The sequence below is a fragment of the Alligator mississippiensis genome, chromosome 8 (genome assembly GCF_030867095.1).
Source record: "Alligator mississippiensis isolate rAllMis1 chromosome 8, rAllMis1, whole genome shotgun sequence".
In the NCBI taxonomy this organism is placed as follows: Eukaryota; Metazoa; Chordata; order Crocodylia; family Alligatoridae; genus Alligator; species Alligator mississippiensis.
Window position 1 is genome coordinate 57,125,531 of NC_081831.1, and position 20,726 is coordinate 57,146,256.

Consider the following 20,726-nt stretch of genomic DNA (forward strand, 5'->3'; position numbering starts at 1 on the left):
TAAGTCTGTACATGCCCATAGCATTTTGTATTTACATTTATTTCAAACCTGTTTATTTTGAAACTGTAGGGGTTTTTTCGTCCTCTCTGGTTCAAATTAATGAGGCTTTCACGTAGTGCAGTGTAGCTGTTACTCGGTGTAGGTAGGCCCTGTGTTGAGTTGCTGAGTATTCAGCCACTTTGGAGTGGCTCAATAACATGATACCAAGTGTTGCTTCATTAGGACTGAGTAGGGAGAAAGCTATTTCTGTTTCTTGTCTCGGGTACTGATCCAGTCCCCAATAACAGCAGAACTGATTATTTCTTAACCACCATTAATCTCCACTGCTTTATGGAATCTTACATTTGACACCAAGACAGAGTCAGTACTTAATTAATCTCTGGTACTGTCCACAAACCATCCTGGGCTTCATTCTACCTACTTCCATATTTCTCCTTAATACAGTTTTCCTGAAGTTAATCCAAAAAGGAAATCTAGGGTATCGTATCATTACAAATCTGGGGGATTACAAGTGCCACATACAATGAGTCCCTCAGATTGTTTATTTTATGTAAGATATATCTTTGAATCTCATTCACAACCGGTGCTTGGAATCATTTATCTGTTCTGCTTAAGGAATATGCAGCTCATCAGAAATAACAATAGTTCCCCATTGTAACACTGTTATCCTACCACAGTGGGTGCAGTTTTCCCTTCATAGCTTCATGATTTTTAATTTTTGCAGAAATAAATTAACATAATAGCAGAGGTACTGCACATTGTAGTGAGGAGGCATGTGAAATGCCCCCCAAATGTCAGCCACTTGGAAGAAGATTCCTCAAGGACTGCACCATCAAACCCTTTCTATACGTAAGATATATCAATGACATCTTCATCATTTGGACTGAAATCCTGCAATCTCTGATTTCCATCAAAAATTCAGTAATCATCACCCCTCCATCAGATTACCTCTTCAGTACTCCAGCATCAACATTTCCTCTTTAGACACTATGATCACTATCCAGAATGGTAAGTTATAAACCACCATATACAAGAAACCCATGGACTAACATACGTATCTGCACAGAACCAGCAATCACTCTAAACACACCAAGAAAGCTGTAATATATACAGCCAAACTCTCCGACACCATCGAATTTGCACTGAGAACGCCTATGATCATCACCTCACACATTTCAAAACAGTTTTCACTCAATAAGGACACTCCTCCAGAGAGAGAAATCACACTTTTGAAAGAGCCACCTGGATACCACATGAAGAATTGCTGCACTACAGAAAGAAAATCCCCATGAATTGCACACCAGTAGTTATGACGAATCATCCCTCCCTGGAACCTATATGGAAAATCCTCAAACAGTTGCAACCCATACCAGAAGAAGACCCAGTTCTTAAAGAGATCTTCCCAGAACCATCGATCCTAGCCTTTAAACAAGCACCAAACCTCGCCAACCTCATCACCAGAAGCAAACTTCCTGTGGCCCAAAATACACCAAATGGATCCAGACCATGCCATGACAAGAAATGTAAGACCTGCCAACACATCTCTAACACATATACTTGGACTTCAAAAAGGCCTTTGACCTGGTATCCCATGATGTCCTCATGGTCAACTTGGGAAAATGGGGCCTCGACTACGGTCCGGTGGCTAGGTAACTCCATGGTAGGACTTAAAGGGTACTGATTGATGGAACTGAGTCGTCATAGTGGAGGGTGACCAGTAGTGTCCCTCAGGAGTCAGTACTTGGATCAGTGCTCTTCAGCATGTTCATTAATGATTTGGATTCAGGCATTATAAACAATCTGGCAAAGTTCACTAATGACACCAAGCTATCGGGGAGTGTTAGCACACTCGAAGACAGGCTGGCAATACAGGCTGACCTGAACAGGCTCATGAAGTGGGCAGACCTCAACTTGCTGTCATTTAATACAGAGAAATGTAAAGTGCTCCATCTGGGGAGAAATAACCCACAACACACTTACAGGCTCGGCAGTGCTACGCTTGCCAGCACCACAACTGAACGAGACCTGAGTGTCATGATTGACAACAAAATGAAAATGAGCTACCAATGCAATGTTGTAGTTGGCAGAGCTAATCAAACACTGGCAAGCATCCACCGAGGTATCTCAAGCAAGTCAGAGGATGTCACTCCCGCTTTACTCAGCCTTGGTGAGACCATAACTGAAGTACTGAATCCAGTTCTGGGTGCTGCACTTCAAGAAGGACGTGGAGAAACTCTAGAGAGTCCAGAGGAGGGCCACACACATGATTAGAGGCCTGGAGACAAGTATGAGGAGAGACTGAGGGACTTGGGATCGTTCAGTCTGGAGAAGAGAAGACTCAGGGGGGACTTGGTTGCAGCCTATGAGTATATCAGAGGCATACATCAGTTTGGGGGAGCATCTATTCACCAAGCCCCCCCCACCCCCCGGGGAGGACAAGAAATAATGGGCACAAGCTGATTGAAGATGGCTTCAGGCTAGACATAAGGAAAAACTTCTTTACAAGCTGAGTGCCAAGGGTTTGGAACAGGCTCACCCCAGAGGTGGTACAGTCCCACCCTGGTGATCTTCAAAAAACATCTTGACGACCATCTTGCTGGGATCATTTGATCCCAACAGTCTTTCCTGCCCACATGCAGGGGAGTTGGACCCAATGGTTTGGAAGGTCCCTTCCAGCCCCTAACAACTATGAAACCCCCAGAATAACTGCACCCCACAACAGAAGCATCAATATTCCTGAATCTTATACCTGCATCTCCAGACATGTAATATATCTCATCCAGTGGACTAAATGCCCTGATGGAGAATATGTAGGAGAAACCAAACAACAACTGCGTACCAGAATGAACCAAAAATCTATCAAAGACAAAAATACTCAATTACCTATGGAGACTCATTTCTCACAAGACATACCACACTCTCTCCAGTCTCTCAGTTCTAATCCTCAAAGGGAATTTACAAAACACCTTTTGCAGACAAGCCTACAAACTTCACTTCATCAACCAATTAGATACAAAAAATCATGGAGTAAATATAGATGTTGGATTTATGCCACATTATAACCAGCTTAACATCTGATACCCCCGATAACCTCTCATTATTTACCAGCTACATCTTATTACCAGGTCTCCATTCCCCTTTCTCCCCCACCCCACCACCTGTTTCTCACCCACTGACTGCTTCAGTTTTCACTGGCTGGCATTCTTGAATACTGGCCTCTGGCTTCTATTCTATTCTATCCCATCCAGGATGAGCACAGAACAACTGCAAATGTTTCCTCAGCCTGAAAAATGGTGTTTGTACCTGAAAGCTTGCAAAGAACAATTTTTCCATCTACTTTAGTTAGTCTAATAGAAGGTATTGTATTTACCCAAAGAACCTTGATTGCCCCCAGTTTTGGACATTATTAATGGTTTTCTGCCAAATACCATTTCAATTCCAGCTAAGAAGGCAGTCTTAGAATCTGCAAAAGAAGTGTGGTAGATTCCTGTCCTTGGAGGAGAGGACAAAAACCCTAGGAATGATTTCATTTGGGTAAGGAGAATATCTGTAAATATATGCTATTGGCACTTGTTTTACAACCCAGTCCTGATACCTTGTTCTGGGTGGACCCAACCCTCAGACCAGCTACAACTTCTTCCATTTAATTTTTATTGATTTTATTGATACACAGTGATAGCAAATAAAAGTAATGTAGGCAAAGCAAACAAAATAACCTCTCTCCCCCCCCCCCCCCCCACACCGCCCAATCCTACCTATCTACCAGTCCTATGGCTTCACAGAGGGATGGTATGCCTGGCCAGTACACAAGTGCCACTCTGTAGTTCTTTGCTTGAATCTCCAATGTCAACAGTCTTGGAGGTCAAGGGCTGAGGCCCACCCCCCTGATGGGGTGGGTGAGATGGGCCAGTGGTGTGCCCTCCTCCCACACTGTCCTTGGGATCCGCCCCATGCTGCTCTGAAAATCCTTCCATTTGTATCCTTGTCTCCCTGATGACTCTTCATTTTCAGGTACTGTTGATTGGTCTCCCTGTGGTTGTCATATTGTCCATGTTCTGTCCTATCAGCATATCCCTTTGTTTCTCAGACATATATCACATGCATACATCTTAATTTGGTCATTCCACTGGTACCTTAATTTGGGCATCCCCGACCTCCTAATTTGGTCAGTCCACCAAAACCAGAAATCCCAGGGACTTTGCAGCTGGTCCCTGTGACCGAATCCTAATTCCCTTATCTTTGTTATTGGTTTTCAGGGCAAGTTTTCAATTTCCCAGCCTGCTTGTCTGGTAGTTTCAGACACAGTGTCTGTCTCAAAGGCTGCGAATGTGAAACTTTATCACAAACAAATTTTAAAAACTATTTAACACTTGTGGTTCCCCTGGACCATTGTTCTAATGCAATATCTACTTTACCGACAAGCCAGTTCCAAAACGCAGATCTCTAGATATCATTTTTTAGCCATCATATACTATTCCAAATTCACTTGTCACAATGGCAAACAGAAATAATGAACAGAACTAATTTAAAACTATACCATTCAATAAAGATGCAAAATGATTGGATGTTGCCATTCAAAATGAAAAATTCACTAATGAAAAAATATTTAACTAGCTGAGTGTACAGACAACTTACCTCAGGGAAGCAGGGAGCAATTTATGACAATTTGTAAATGAGTGCACATTTTTGGTGAGGTCAACATGGTGTACAGTATAATCACATTATAATCTATGATAACAACTGTCATTTTGGTTTGCTCTTTATGACTTCATTTTGTGCTTTCTGAATGTAATGAAATTGATAGATGAATTTTTACCCTATGAGGTAAAAACTGAGAGACAGACCCAGACAATGATCCTCCCCCCTCCCCCCCCCGCCCCCCACACACGTTAAAAGTTATGGGCCACATTTTGCTCCTTCGGAAGTTCCATGCTTGCAAAGAAGTTTGATTAAAGCACAGTTTTAACAAAGAAAGAAGACCACTCCCCCTTACTTTGTACCATCAGCATTTTTATAAGCCACAGTAAAAACATCAGAGGGATTCAAAGAAACAACCTAAAAACCATTGGTTCTTTCTCTATTTGGAGTGACTCAGCAGTCACAATTTTTTTTTTCATTCTCCAGTAGAAAACTTGACTGCATGCTTGCACCTAGCCCTAGAAAGATTTCTGAGAAGCTTTTGTAAGAATCTCCCATCAGCCCTGAAACCACCATCATCACTGGTGTTTTAATGCTGACAACTTTGAATTCTCTAGTGAAGCACTAAGTCTCATGTTCATGTCTCCACCTTTCTATCAAAGTTATTTGCTTAGATGTATATCAGCAATGCAGCTGCAAGAACTGAAAGACTCCACTTCAGTTGCTCCACCCAGTGTGATAAAGTTGGTTTCTTTGCGGGGGGGAGCTTGCTTTGTGGGGGGGGGTTTAAGTTCAGCTACATCTGAAATTTGTACAAAAGATGGTGTGGCAGTGCACTGTTTGTGTCTGCCACTTTAAGACCTGGGGCCAAGCGGCCAGCGGGTGCTTAATTGCGATGGCCATTTTAGAACTCTGGCTGCCCATATAAACAGGGCATTTTGCTGCTGGCTTGAGGCGCAGCAACATCACCTGGCTGTGAGGCTTCATGGAACACCTTGGAGGTAAGGGAGGAGCTGTAGGGGATGGTCAGGAGACTCCTGGTCTTGGGCATGACCTGAACCTGCACCCTGTCAGGAGTGGGTGGCCTGGTGGGGCTCTCAGTGGCACGGGAGCCCCCCAGGAAATGCCAGGCCAGTTACCACCCTGGTGAAAGGTGGGTTGGGGCACCTTAACCCCAGCTCACACAACCAAATGGATTACCCCCTTGTAGGGTCTGGAAAGTGGACCCCAATGAAAGAATGGGGCCATAGACTCAGAAACCTGTCTTGACATCCCCCGACTGGTCAGTGCTGGGGCCAGGACTGGAAGGGTCGAAGGGCCAGGGGCCTCTACCACAAGGGACGCCCAGAGCTGAGGGCCTGGGGTTCCGACTGGCCCGGAGGTGGGGCCAGGGCCAGTGTAGCCAAAGGTCCTGGGGGGACCATACCCATAAGGGGGAAGCAGCTCAGAGAGCAACGCAGCCTAAAATGAAGGCAGAGTAGGCTGCCTGAAAGGAGGGATCCAAGTGGAGTTCAAATAGTAGGATTCTGGGGTCCAGAGTGGGGCTGGTGATGTTGACAACAGTGGATGACATCTGCGAGCCATGGGCTGTGGTGTAGGGAAAGTACGGAGCCGCAGATAGCGCCCCCTGGCATCGGGGCAAGTAATGGGCAGCCTCCTGCTTATTAAGATCGTTAATTAATTAATTAACTAACATCAAGGTGTGGGGGGTGAGAAGGCGAGCAGTTGGCTCAGAACAGGTGGGTGGGCCAAAGGTAAATTGGCCCTGAGAAGGGCCCCCTGTTACAGATGGCTTCAAAGTCCCACAAGTTACTTGGCTACAGTGTGAGCCACTTAATTTTGTTTTCAGGTAAGGTTGGCAGCTAATTAAACTACTAATGGCTGTAGCCATGTGCCAGATCCAGTCACCTTCAATACTAGAGACACAGCTTAAACTGATTTAAGTGTGCCTGCTATATTTCAGTCTGGAACAGCTCCCTCTCAACTTTTTGTACCTCTTTATATTGTTAGTTGAGAGCCTGGGCTCAGCTTCTGTTCATCTGTCTGCACCTTATTAAGACTGGTTACAATGTTATTCATAATGCCTTGCCTTTAACAACAAGTTTGAAATTGATGCAGCCCCAACAGTTTCAGAACTCCTAGAACCATAGAAATATAGCAGTTGAGAAGGGCACTTAATCCTTCTAGGCTATCTCACATGTTGAGCAATTTTCTGTTGCCAAATAGATCTGCTTATTAGACTGAACCTGTATTTCCAATCCACATGCACATCACAAAGAGGGAAAAATACACTATGAGTGACAGAAAAGCCTGGTCCTTTTCTCTGTGGAGAAAAATGTCCTTCAAATGATATTTTATGCTGTTTGCTTCATTTGTGGAGACAAAAAAGAGTGGTACAATTTCTACGCAGTGGAAAGTAGATCTTAGGACATATGTACTGGCCTAAGAGTTAACTGAACTGCCAGCACCAAGGAGCAGTAGTGCAGTCATCCATGGGTCATGCAGCTTCAATAGGTTCTTTAAGGCTAGGGACAGACATTGCACATAAATCAGTTTAAGTGATCAGAAACTGGTTTAAACCTGTTGAAAAATGGCTGAAATCAGTTTGAGATAAACCTCATTGAATGTAGTATTAGACTTAACTGATTTGGCTCAAACTGGTTTATACAATGCCTGGCCCAGACCCCTTCCTCGTTTAAGTTAAATCAGAGTCCCCCAGAATCACATGTGTCTTGCTGGGAGGAGCTCTGCTCTCTACTCCAGCCCAACAGGGCTGACCCCTCCCATCTGCTCCCTGGCTGCAGCTCTGGCAGAGACTGCAGATGCACTGGCATCTGCCTGGCTTCCTCCTACTCCTCCCTCCCCCCCAACACTAGTGTCTGCTCAAGCAGGGATCCCCCTTCCCCTCTGTCTTACACAGACACCTCTCAGCATTAGCTAGCATACTACATGCTGGCTGCATCCATGCTATGCGAGACACAGCAGAGGACAATGGCTTAGGGCTCTTTGGAGTTAATCAACAGGTAGCTGGCAATGTCCCTTCATTCCTTCCTTATAAAATGTTGTTTAAGAGGAAAAACTAATAAGAGATCCTTTTGTTTTGCTGATGGGGTGATTTATGCTGTGTAAACCCCTGCTGGCTTCCTCACTGACCAGTGGGGACTGGAATCCCTCTCTAATCAAAGCATCCTGATGGGGCCTGGCCACACTCCCCTCCATTCAGCAGTATGGAAGGCAAGGGAGGGCTGCTCTAGTACCCCCCTGGCTTCTAGCCTGAGCCACTGCAGGCATTTCTTCAGTCCAGAGGCAATGTCTGTGCAGTTGCGAACTTAATTCAGCCTAGGCAGGTTAGACTAGCCTGCAAAGATTGAATCAATTCAGGCTCAGGCTTTCTGAATGTCTGTTCCTAGCCTACGAGTGTCTTATTATTAACATATGAAAAGAAGCAACATAGGGATCTGAATTATCATAGGTGACTGCTTCAACCACAGGGAAGTCCTCCAAACTCTGCTAGAATAGGACTCCAACCAGCTGTCTCTTTAGTATTCTCTGCTTTAAGCCGCCTCTACACATGCAGGCAATAGGATCTAATGCACAGTCTACACAATCACGCCTCCTGCCATGCCATGTGTGCATGACAGGAAGCAGCATTGTGGGGTTGCACATTAGATCCCACTGTGCTTTATTGCAGGTGCAGGTAGAGCTTAATCCTGGGCTTCCCCTGTACTGGCAAGAAACAAGCTCCCATAGCTGGAAGCTCCCTCAGCTGTGAGGGGTTCCTAGCTAACTGGGTTCCTTATGCACCCTTAAGGCTGGGGTGATCATGGCAGCCATGATCTTTCAGCCCTGTAAGTGCAGGGAGTCTCCGGGGCTGGAAGATCATAGCAGCCATGATCTCCCAGCCCTGGGGGCTCCACCCACCCCTGGGGCTGGGAGATTGCAGCCAAGCCCCATGGCTGCCAGGACCCAGATGGGTCCTAGCCTTGGAGGGTGTGCTGCTGGGATCCAGTGTCTACAATTGCAGATCTCTGGGTCCCTGCTACATGTGCAAATTAAAGCTTGATAGCAACCAGCTTTAAAGTTAGTATACTTTTTTGAGGTTTAACTATAGCTGGTTGAAGATTTTTATTGTGTGATAGCTACTTTGCACATGTTGTTGGTGTCAAGGTAATTGCACAATCAACCAGTTAATGTGTTTTTTAGCCAGTGTTAATCCTTTCAGATCATGGTGCATGCATGAGAGGTCACCCAGACCTTTGGCGCACATGTCTAGGCAGGAGTTTGGAGGAGTGGAGGCTGCCCAGGCCTTCCATCCCCCCCTTTACACCACTGAAACAGAATCCAAAGGCCAGAAGGTGCCTCCATGAATCCAGGCACTTGGTGCCTCCATGCCTGTAGTTTTATAAGTAGCCGAGATTCAAACCTGGGTCTTTTGTGTGGCAGACAAGGATTCTACCATTGAACCACAAGGAACTCCCAACTAGTTAATAGTACAATACATGTAACATGTAGAGGGGGCCATAGAAATTGCCTACAGTGAAACATCCACAGAAAGAAGAACTATTGGCTGTACAGTTATTGCAGTTCTTCAAGATGTATCCTTCCTATGTCTATTCTGCTACCTAACCTACTTACCCTCTGCTTCATTCTAATATTAGAAAAGCCTACGTTTGTCTGTCTGTCTGTAACACTTTATTCACACTGATTGGCTGACAGAAATAGCGAATCAAAGTGCTCCAAACATGGGGGAGCACCACCATGATTCCAAAGCTCCTCTAAGCACTGGACAGAGGGTGGGGGAGCTGAGTCCAGCAGTGCTGGCTTCAATTCCCCCATCCTGGTCCCTGCAAGAGGCAGAACAGCAGCAGCATGGGGTGTTAGGTGGTAGCACTCCATCCCAGTCCCCTCCCCTCGCACCTCCCCCCCTTCCACCCCATCATTCTTGACAGGCAATTGGCTAGTATGTATATCAGCAATTTGCAAGCTGTGGGTTGCCACTCCAAATGGGGTTGCAACATGAGTGGATGAGGTCATGGGGGTGAGGGGTCACTCTGAGGAAAAGTTTGGGAAGCACTGCTGTATATAATCTATGGGAATGATGATAGAAAAAGAACTGGGCTGACTGTTGGTCCTGCAGCACAAGGATAGCTTACATTCACATATGGACGTAAGTGGGTACCGCTGGCAAATATTCTCCAGTCTCAATACATGGAATCCATGTATGACACACTATGGAAAACATACAAGGACAGTATAAATTCTAGTAGCTGTACGGCTATTTACCCTTCCTTGTAAATTGTGAAGTATGACAAAAATGGTTTAATGTGTACACTTGTTTACATAGAACATTTAAATTTTTCCTCAGTTATTTTTCTACTGAGAAATGTTGCTTTTCTAAAACTATATATGGCCTGTGTATGTAGAGCCATATAAAATGCTGTTTCTGTGCTTTAAGGAATCATACCATTACGAAATGTATTGCTTTTCCTTTTTCACATAAGGATGATATTCATATCTGCCCTGTAAGTTCCATCAGATTTAGTCTTTCAACGTTCAGTGAATCCTCTGGCACAAATATTACATGAAAATTGTTCTCGGAGGCCTCTGGCCCTTAGGCCCTGGTCATTTTTAAAGGTGCCATGGGATCTGAGCTCCAATCCCAACAATTGTGCCTTCTGCTATGCCACACATTGGACCTGATTCCTGGTGTCAAGACCATTTCAATTGAGCCCTTTTTACTTGTCAGTGCACGATCATGATCCTGGGCTCCCTTTGCATCAACCAGGTGCCACCAGCCTGGCATGATCCAGTGCAGTGCAATCAGCTGATTGTTGGCACTGGCCCTGGGGCATCCCTGAACCTGCTACATGTTCAATTTAAGGTGCTATACAAACCAGCCACAAAAAAGTTTTACCTTATATGTGAAACATTCTTTTGGCTGTTTGCCATTATATGGTCCTGGGCATGACTGCAAATTGCATCCAACTGGAGGGCCTGGTGGCAGTTTGGTGGGGCTACTTGTGGCTGGGTAGCTCCTATAAAATACCACAACATTGCAACCTCCAGAGTGAGTATAAGATGCTTCAAAACCTTGTGGCTGAAGGACATCACCCTGACAGAAATGTGCCCTCACTGAGGCACTAGGCAGTCATCAGCAGTTCTTACCTGTTGCTTTCTGGCAGAAGCTACAGCCATTGAGGCATTGAATGTCTGTACTCAGTCTGGCCTTTAGATTCTGTTTCAGTGGTCTAAAGCGGGGATGGTAGTTCTTGGGCAATCTCTACTGCTCCATACTCTTGCTTGGGCATACATGTGGAAGATCTTGGGATAGTCATAGGACTCCATAAAAGCAGATTCATCAGGCACCTGACTAGACCTCTTACATGCACACCATGATCCAGAGATTGACTGTTGCCTACTTCGATGTCTTAAATTGGGTGCATGTGTAAAACCCTTGCCATTTATGCTGTGATTAATACAATAATTATGGCATAAATGTAACTTATAGAGGTGTCCTGAGTCACTGAAGGTTGTAACTGATTGTACATATTTGAAGCCCCTACGTTGTTTTTTCAAGTGTTTTCCAAGGCACCAAAAACTAAACAAGCTGTTTCATGGTATTCTCAGACACATGAATGCTGTGCCAATCATTCATTAAAGCGTCCAATACGTCTTCATTTTTTTCTGGTTACTGTTGATTACCTAGCTTCTTGTGGCTAATAAGGTTGTTTCTTTTTATTCTCTCTCCTGACTGACGTATACCAAAAGTTAGTGTCTGGTGAACGGAATAAATGGCATATTGATATACTTGGATATCAGACTTCTGAATGTTCTGGGAGGAAAAGGGTAATGCAGCTTAACTTGTATTCAGATGCATCTCAGTACATTGCTCCATAATACCCACTATCAAGTGATGTGTGCTACAGGAAAGCCTATAAATAAATGACATATTTACTTTCCAAATTTAAATCGGTACATTTCAAAAGCATATGCCTGTATTTCACAAGGCATGTTTAATATACAGCATTTAATATGTAGTTCTGTTGTCTGCTTTTCAAAAACTCTGCAAAATAAGTCATTCAAAAGAAAAATAAACAGTCTGTCTTGTCCATATGTTCCAAATAATTCTTGCAGTATTTTTTCAATACTTCACATTAGAAGAGAATGAATAGTCACTTACTTTTAAACACAGGAAAAATAAATTGTGACAATGTAGAAGCCATGCAAATGTTAGTTCTAAGAACTACTTAAGTAATTTAAAAAAAACCCCCTGCAATTTGGCACACTATTTTCTTTTTTTTTTTTTTAAAGACCAGAACACCAAATGTACTGCATGTTTTGAACTCTCATGAATATATAGATTGCAGGTAGATCCTATATATTCAGAGATTCATATAAGTAGGGTCAGAAGGGACCTGAACAAATCATCAAGTCTGACCCCCTGCCATGGCAGGAAAGAGTACTGAGGTCAAATGACCCCAGTGAGGTGTTCATCCAGCCTCCTCTTAAAGACCCCAGAGTAGGAGTCAGCACCACTTCCCTTGGAAGTTGGTTCCAGATCCTAACCACCCTGACTGTGAAGTAGTGCCTTTGGATATCTAGTCTAAACCTACTCTCTAACAATTTGTGGCCGTTGTTCCTTGTTACCCCAGGAGGCGCTAGGGGGAACAGGGTCTCTCCCAAACCCTACTGGTCCCCCCTGGTGAGTTTATAGACAGCCACCCGGTCCCCCCTCAGCCTTCTCTTGCGAAGGCTGAACAAGTTAAGGTCCCATGCTATTAAAAAAATACATTAGCCTAAAACAATGAAAAACCATTACCAAGTTAAGTGAAGATAGATCGTTTCAAAGTAATTGTTTTTAAAAAGGAATAATGTAATGAAACAATCTAAGACAAGAAGTCTGGTGGATCTGTGATTTAATGGGAAAAGCTGAGGGAAAAAACTGGACATGAGTATGGTGGGGGGAGAGGTGGTGCTGGAAATTTGGACTGCAAACCATGGTAAAGGAAGGTTACAATTAGCTGCTGAGCAAGGTGAGTAGAACGAGGATCTAATCTGACAAGGAGAAAAAGGGGCTTAGCCAAGAAAGGATGAAGGAAGAGACTAGGAAGAGAAGATGCATTTAGGGGAGGCTGGGCCTGTGGAACAGAACCATAGCAGATGAGAGAGATTGGTCAGATGAGAAGAGTTGAGCCACCTTAATTTTGGCATTTTGGATTGTTGAGTGCTTTGCTTTGCAACCTTGCTAATGTCCTGTTAATGTAGTTTTCTGTCTACAATATAGGACAGAGTAAGCTTGCCCATAATTTTTGTATATGCGTTATGTTTTGATACCTCTGAGTATAAGTTTATCTTTCAAAGAGTATGGTAATTTAGATTACCTGAAAGGAATGTAAGGCAATAGTGCTGTGCAATTTTGAGTCAACTCTTAGAGTCCTTGATCCTAGAGCAGTTTCAGTTGCTAGCATTTTTTAAAGCAGGGGTGTCAAAGATATGGTGTTCAGAGCCACGTCATCCAGCTCACAGGACTGCTGGGGTGACTGGGAATGCGAGGCAAAACCCACAACCAAATTCCATGGTACGGCTATGGGTGTATTCCAGCATTGGTAGAGCAAGACATGGCTGTTAATCTCTGCAGCTCCTTTGCCTGACCCAAAGGTTCAAGCACCACAGTGTTTAACATTGCTGATTGTTTCACTGCTGCATCTGGATCCGGCCTGTGGGGGGGCCAAGTGAATTTGACAGCCCTAATTTAAAGTGTCCTTAAGATTGTCCCTGTTATATCTGATTATCAACAATTAATAAAGCCATTATTTGCAACAAAGAAAAATATGAACCCAGTAGTGTTCTGACAATGCCCAGTTTCTCCTGGCTATAGCTACTGTGTAAAATGCAGTAGCATAGATACTTGGAGGATTCCTTGGAAAATACCAAGGCAGGCAGATCTACTTAGTTTATCTTTATTTCAGTGGCATGCGGTGCAAAACGGAAAGAACAGGGCCAAAGATCTTGCCTTCTATAACATAGATATGTTTCTTTCTCTTGATTTCAGGCCTGTAGTTTGTTCTAGATTCTTATGTTATCTATTTGTATCTCTCTTTAAAAGACTTGGATTGGAAACAGAAGACGGAAATATCGTTTAATGGGGATTGAAGTCCCACCCCCTAGAGGAGGCCCTGCTGATTTCTCTGATCAATCAGAATTTGGTACTAAATCATCGCTTACTCCAGGAGAAGAAATTGCTACCGAAGTGAGTGATGATAATGATAGGAATGATGAAGTATCAATCTGCTTATCCGAAGGAAGTTCACAAGGTAATTGAAGCTGTAGTTATTACTCTATCCTTTTTTTCCCATTAGATGCACTTCATATGATTTTTAATCCTGTCTGACATACACATTCTAAAATATCTGAAATAATTGCTTTTCTTACATGGACAGGTATTAATAAATTCAGACCTCTATTTTTTTAGTCACAGTCATAAGCTGATATGACAGGGGCAAGTTTTTTTATATTTATTTAGATAGTTATGTAGATTTATACAAGCTGTAATAAGAGTATGCATTTATTCTTTTAGCATCCTTTAAAAAATGCACAGAAATAAGCTAACAAGTCAGTTCTCTTCAATCACTTCAGATGCATAATCAGGTCAGTGAAGTCAGGTTACAGCAAAAACAGAAATTCTAGCCTAAGCACTTTCTAAGATGCCTTGGATGTCTCTTCGCCAGCTAGGTAATAATCAGGAGAATTGGATGGCAGAGTCTGTGGTACTAGGCTTTGGTGAGGGTACATATGCATTTGTACATATTTTGCATGTATGCATTTGTACACGTATCTGAATAAATATGCATTTCCACTCTTGCAATTTCATTATTCTGAATGTTAAAAGGGAATAGAAGACAAGCTCATTTATGTCATACAGAACAGAATGACCAAAGCAAGTCATCCGTGTCTCCCCTTCCTTCTCCTTCTTTTAATTAAAACTCTGGGCCCTAAGGCAGATGAACTCTAATATTTTTTACATTTCACTGGCTTTGTATGTTCAGCTAATTGCTCCCAGCATTTCTGATTAGAAGAGATCAATAAGGCCTGCACATCTAGACTAAAAGGGATGCTATTTTAATGCATGCTATGGCAGTCAGATTTGATCTTGTCTGTCTGTTTGAGTAATTTAAAGGAAAGAGTTGGAGAAATTGAGAACTGTTAGGAACAAACTTGCAATGTCTTTGTCAAACACCACTCTAAGGAATAAAGAAGATGATACCGAATTGGGCAGAAGTATTGAAAGCCAAGTAAAATGCAAAGCTCTTAGAATCCTTAACATGCCTGAGTGGGAATGAACTGGTCCAACAGGATTTTTATTTTATATATAAGAATATGAACTTTTGCAGTTAAAGTGCAGGATGACACTCTTCATCGAGCTAGGCAGTTTGAAACTCAGGATACAGCTTTAAGGGATAAAGGCAATGAGAAGAAACTTATAAGGTTTATGGAGCCACAGGACAAGTGCAGGATTTCCTTACCAACTAAGAGTGAAAGGGAGATTATATATTCTAACAGAAGGATTATTTTCCTTCTTGTCCCAACTTCAAAATAAATCGAGCTGCAGTTAAACAGTTCTGGAAAATAAATACAATGGGTGCACCAACAATAATTAATTATTTGATAAAATAACAGTTACCACAACCTTCCCAAGTTTGCAAAAAAGTTTCTAAATTTACAAATAAAACCTCAGTGGTAGTTTAATGCAAATAATCCTTAAGACTTCCTTTAATGAAAAATCTCCTGCCAGCTCTAGTGTCAAACTCTCAGACTGAAGTTGTAAATACTGAAATGTTGGTGTTTGATGTAGGAGATTAACAGGAATTATGTTTGTCTTCTCAAAGCATAGTGATTTGACATGTTGTACAGTCCCTTTTGGTTTAAAAATCATAGAAGATGTCACCCAATAGTAAATTTTAGACAAATCCATGAAAAAATGCATTAAAGATACTAAACTTAAAATCTAAGAAAAAGTAAAAGAGCAAATGTATTTGTTTCTGCAGAAGAAGCCAATGAAGCTCTTCAAAATGAAGATATTGGCCATAAAGAAGAGGATCAAAATCCAGTATCTGCAGATAATGTGGTATATACAGTTTTTGTAACCTATTTATTCAATCTCTTATTACTGTTGACACAGTATTCCAAAGGCAGAGCTTTTTGTATAGTGAAAATTTCGGTTGAATATTCTGTTGAAAAGAACCTCTTTTTATAACATAAACAATAAAGACCGTAGTAATTGATAGAAGTGTCACATTCAAGAGAAAAAAATATTTTTTTCATGTAATTTGAAGAGCAGAAATCTTGTGCTTTAGAAGTTAACTGTGTGAAAGCACGTCTCCATAATAGCTTCTGATATCAGAGGCCGTGAGTTTAAATCTTTACGTGGCTAAGAGGTTGAGTACTGTAGTCTTTTCTTAGTTTCTGTTTGGGTACAAAACCAGTCTTGACATCTGGCATGAAATGGAAAGAAGAATGGCAAAGAACAAGCCTGTGTTCTTGCACTTTGGGGTGCAACACATTTTAGTTTTACAAAATATTTTTACAAGAAGCAAGTAAGAGTGAGCAAATATATAAAATAATGAAGATATCAATAAAAAATATTACTTTGAGTAGCTTGGACAAAGTGAGGAGGCCAGGTCTCTCCAGCTTCTTATCCACAGAGTTCATACAGACTTTGTTGGTATTTAATTCAGAACTGCATATGTAGAGTTCCTCCCATCTTCCTGATGGGAGCAGTATACTTTTAAAATTGTACTATTACTGCAAATGAAACTTGCATTATAGATGTGAGGTGGAAATTAAAACCCTTTCCCCTTTTATCATTGAAAATATGGACTATTCTAAAAGAAGATAAAGCACAGAATGGCTGTAATGTGGTAAAAGAGCATGGTGGCATTAAGTATTGACATTGTATTGCAAACTTCTCTCTTCAGAAGGGTTGTGCCAGGTATGCTGGAAGTGTTTTCTGTCCAATTCATACTAGTTTAGTAGGTAAACATGAAAAAGTTTCACAGAACTTGTGATGTTTAGCCTTTGATCCTGCAAGGAATTGATATTTGATGGCAGAACTCCACCCATAAAAGTACTTGGGACTGTAGCATTATTTGATCCGCAGCTACTTAGATGTTCTGTGAAGAACAAGTCTTGATGCTACTAAAACTTAATTATATGCTTCATTATAATGTGTTTAATAGTGTTTAATAATTATATGCCTTGAAAATCATAGCCTCAAACCTAGTGTCCTGCATGATAATTTTCATGCAAGTTCATCATCGGCTACATAGAATGCACTGTTTCTACCACTGATGAATGTGATCCATGTGGTTTTACTAGCTATTTTTATGCTTATGTTAAGCAAAATATCAGATTTTTATCTGTGTGTATTCACTTAATTTTGTGAAAATTCTTTGGAAGCTTTTTAACTTTTTCAAGCATAAGTCCAATTAGGAACGTTAGGCTTATAACACACACAGCTGACGAGCTTTATTGGGCAATGTCTCGGATGGCCAGAGCCTACTCGAGGTGATTTAATAATTAATCATTCGTTGGGCGGGCTGGTGAACAGAGAGGTGGACAAAGCTTAATGGTTGCAAAACTTTACTTACGTCGCTAGTAGCTGCAACGCAGATGGTCCGGTCGTCTGAACAACTGTATGAGTTGTTCCAGCTGGCAGGGCTCAGGCCAGTTCGTCCGTCCACAAATCAAGGCGGCGGGGAAAGGGTACGTCTGGGATTGTGCTCGGCGACGGGGAGAAGAATCGATAGGTGATCAGTCTATCGATCAGCTCAGCCGCAAGTCAGGTCTCTTTTTAGAAGCACTCTGCAGCGTGCTCAAAGTTCTCCGACTTGAGTGGAAGTCGCGCGAAATTTTAAACGGCTAGCAAGCCAATTACTAGCCGCCACGTAAGAATAATTTAGAACTGGCCAATAGCAGGGCACAAATTTGCATCTGAGTGGCGGGAACTCTCTTGCACCAGGGTTTTTCTGTTGCAACAGAAAACCTTTGCTTTGCAAGAGGCTCTCATGTGGCGGGAAAATTCCATCGTGCCGAGGCACCAAAATCACTGGGTTGTGACAGGCAACACAGATGTCGCCTATTGTAATGAGCTGGGGCAAGGCAGCACAATATGTGTGCGCAGGGTGTCTCTCTGCAAGCAGGGAACCTTGGTAGGTGCTCCCAGGGCTTCAGGGGCGTAATCCTGCATGGAAATTCTCAGGGCTCATCGGATCAGGTGAACTCTGAGTGCACCTACCTGGGGTAGCTGGAGAGGGTGGACATCTGTCACAAAAAAAATGGCACACTTCTTTTTCTACTTGCCTTTGCGACCAAAATTTTGGGCATTTGTGACACAACAAAGGGGCATGAAAATCTGTTTCCTTGGGTTTTGTGCAGCCATAAAATTTTTTATGGTTGTACAAAGGCAATGTCTATTTGCAGCCTTAGAGATCAGTGTTATAATCCTACTTCAAATATAAATTATTTCAATCACTGCATAGTACTAACTAGTATAATCATGTTTTGTGCTTTTTTTTTTTTTTTTTTTTTTTTTTTTTTTTTTTTTTTACAGTGTTTAGCGCCACATACGTGGTGTTTTGCAATGTGTTATTTTTTTTTAGGAAAGTCTCAGTGAAGTGAGAAGAATGATATTGAAAGTATATTGTGATAGGATAAAGCATGTCAAGTTTATGGACTTTTACAGTGCCCATGAGGTGTTTTTTTTGGTATTTTTATTCATATTTAAATTAGGTTTCTACCATATGGAATGAATGTAAATCAGTTAGTGGTAGGAGGCTGGCATTCTTGCCAATAAATCAAGAGAGAGAAACTGCAAACAGCTGAAACCATATATTTTTGCTCCTTTTTTGGATGAGAAAAGTGATGAAGCAATGATGTTAGAAGAAGCTTTTATTCAACTATACTTCACTGCTTCAATTAGTATTTATCCTTTATGGGTTAATTCATAATAAACATAAGCTGTTTTTAACATTGTTTAATAAAACTCAGGCAGGGGCTCAAGGACTCCTGTTAGTACCTTCATACAAAAGTGCTACTCAGGCAATCTCTCAGCTTGGAGAAAGTTCTTTGCAACACAGGCATTATTTTCTACACCAGTTCTCTGCACCCTGCCTGCATTTTATCCAATAGAAGTTTCCTCTTAATGTGGCTAGGTGTTTTACAATCCCAGTATGTCCCGCAGCTTTTTCAACGTATCTGGTATACCCAGCTGGTAACTACCATCACTTGCTGATTATTCACATCTAAACAGTATTTCATTTTTAAACTTTAGATTTTCATACTGTCACCAGAAGGGTATTCTATGAATGGAATTACTATGCTAATGGCATTATTATGGTTTTCTAAACAGATGCTACTTCCTAAGGTGGCTGCATTTACCAAATGGTTTTCTAGTCATACAGTATGCTGATATCAGATTTTGGAATGTCCTTAACTGCTGTTTCAGCAGCTGGGCCAGTGTCATTTGCCCCTCTTGTAAATTACAGGAAGAGAGGAGGCCGCTGTTTCTTCCTAAACATGCTCTTTCTCTTGAACAGCCAATTCCTTGCTCTGCTGCTTAGGGCTGTGTTTGATCTTAGCATCTAAACAAGACTGCCTGGACAGTGCTTGTGGTCAGGATTGTGTGTGACAGTGAACTCTGGCAAGCTGCTCCTCAGGATCCCTCAGTCTAAATAGCCATTTCATGGGTGCATGGTCTGTCTGTCCTGCCTACTTCTTTCCTTCATATGAATAGTGGTAGAAAATATTCAAATTATTTAAACATTGCTAGAAGTTCCTTTCCTGTAATAAAATGCTGCCCTTGAATGCTTTGTGTTCTTGTTTCAATAAGTCCCTAAACTTAAAGCACCAACATTTTGGCCCAGTATGAAAGCTGTTTTGAAATATGGGTAAGCTGAGAAAGGATCAGTTAAAAGAGTCTTTTCAGTTCTGAAAGTGGTAAGTCACATTTGGACAACTGAAGTGGTTTTCCTTTCTCACCCAGCTAGACAGTGATTTTGCAATATTGGCAAACCCATAAACAAACCTTCTGTGCTAGGAGCAGGGCCCTACAAAATTCTGTCCATCTGGGGGTGTCTGGGGAATGGGCCAGTCAGTTCTGCCAGCCTCTGTTTTCTTTCTGTTAGTGAGAATTCTCTCCTTGATGATTCAGTGCCCAAAGTAAATTACAGGGGGGGTGGGGTTTGAAGCCAGATGCATTTCTGTAGGTCCAATTTCATATGGGCAGCCTTAAATTTATCACAAACCATTTCAAAATGGAACAGTTTGGTTTTTTTGTTCAAAGCATTGAAGCATGCACCAGGATATCCTATCCATATAACAAACAGGATGAAAATGGTATGCTATGTAATATCCTTTCCAATGCAGTTGATGCATTGCACACACTGAAAATCATCTCTTTAAATTACTGTGGGTCTTGCCGTACTGTAAAAGGCAGCCTTTTCCCTGTTCTTTGGATCTGCTTTCACTTGCTATTTTCCAGTCTGGAAAACCAGACTGAACCTACTACAGCTTTCAGTGTATCCACTTGCTCTTTATGGTAGCAGATAAGAAGGACCTTCATTTAATTTTCTGTAGCCCACACCAGAGCAGATGCTGCCACCTTCTTTGTTCCTTAGCCAGAACTAGGGTGATGCCTGAGGGAATGCCGGAAGTCTCTATTATACGTCTCTCTGGTACATTTCCTCATTTGGTTGTTAGCCTGCTTCCTGTTGCCCATGCTAAATGATAAGGTAGCTACATAATGGGCCAGTGTCCCTCATTTAATGGAGCAGTGCAATGCAGAATGCAGCTTATGGTGTTCTTGCAATAGGAGAATAATTCCTGATTCCTAATCAGAAATGGACTGTTTTGCTGTTTCTCTTATTTCAGTGTACAGGATTGCACCAGAACAAAACCAGTAAAAACCCTGGGAACTCCCCTTGACCCACTTCCCCTTTGTAGTTTTCTTCTTTACCAGCATTTACTAGATCTAGTGCTTCAGATTTCCAACCACAATTCCCTTCTGTACTATTTGTTGCTTACCAGAAATA

General features: G+C 42.1%; 1 protein-coding gene across 9 annotated transcripts in view; it reads left to right on the plus strand.

Moving 5' to 3' along the window:
* The window catches only part of HDX (highly divergent homeobox), a 105,294-nt gene that overhangs the window by 62,777 nt on the left and 21,791 nt on the right, over positions 1-20,726 (plus strand). For all 9 annotated transcript variants that reach the window (XM_014607271.3, XM_014607273.3, XM_059732740.1 and 6 more), the window contains 2 exons: positions 13,745-13,952; positions 15,684-15,763. In XM_014607271.3, the coding sequence (XP_014462757.1) occupies positions 13,745-13,952; positions 15,684-15,763 (288 nt within the window). The remainder of the gene's footprint in view (positions 1-13,744; positions 13,953-15,683; positions 15,764-20,726) is intronic.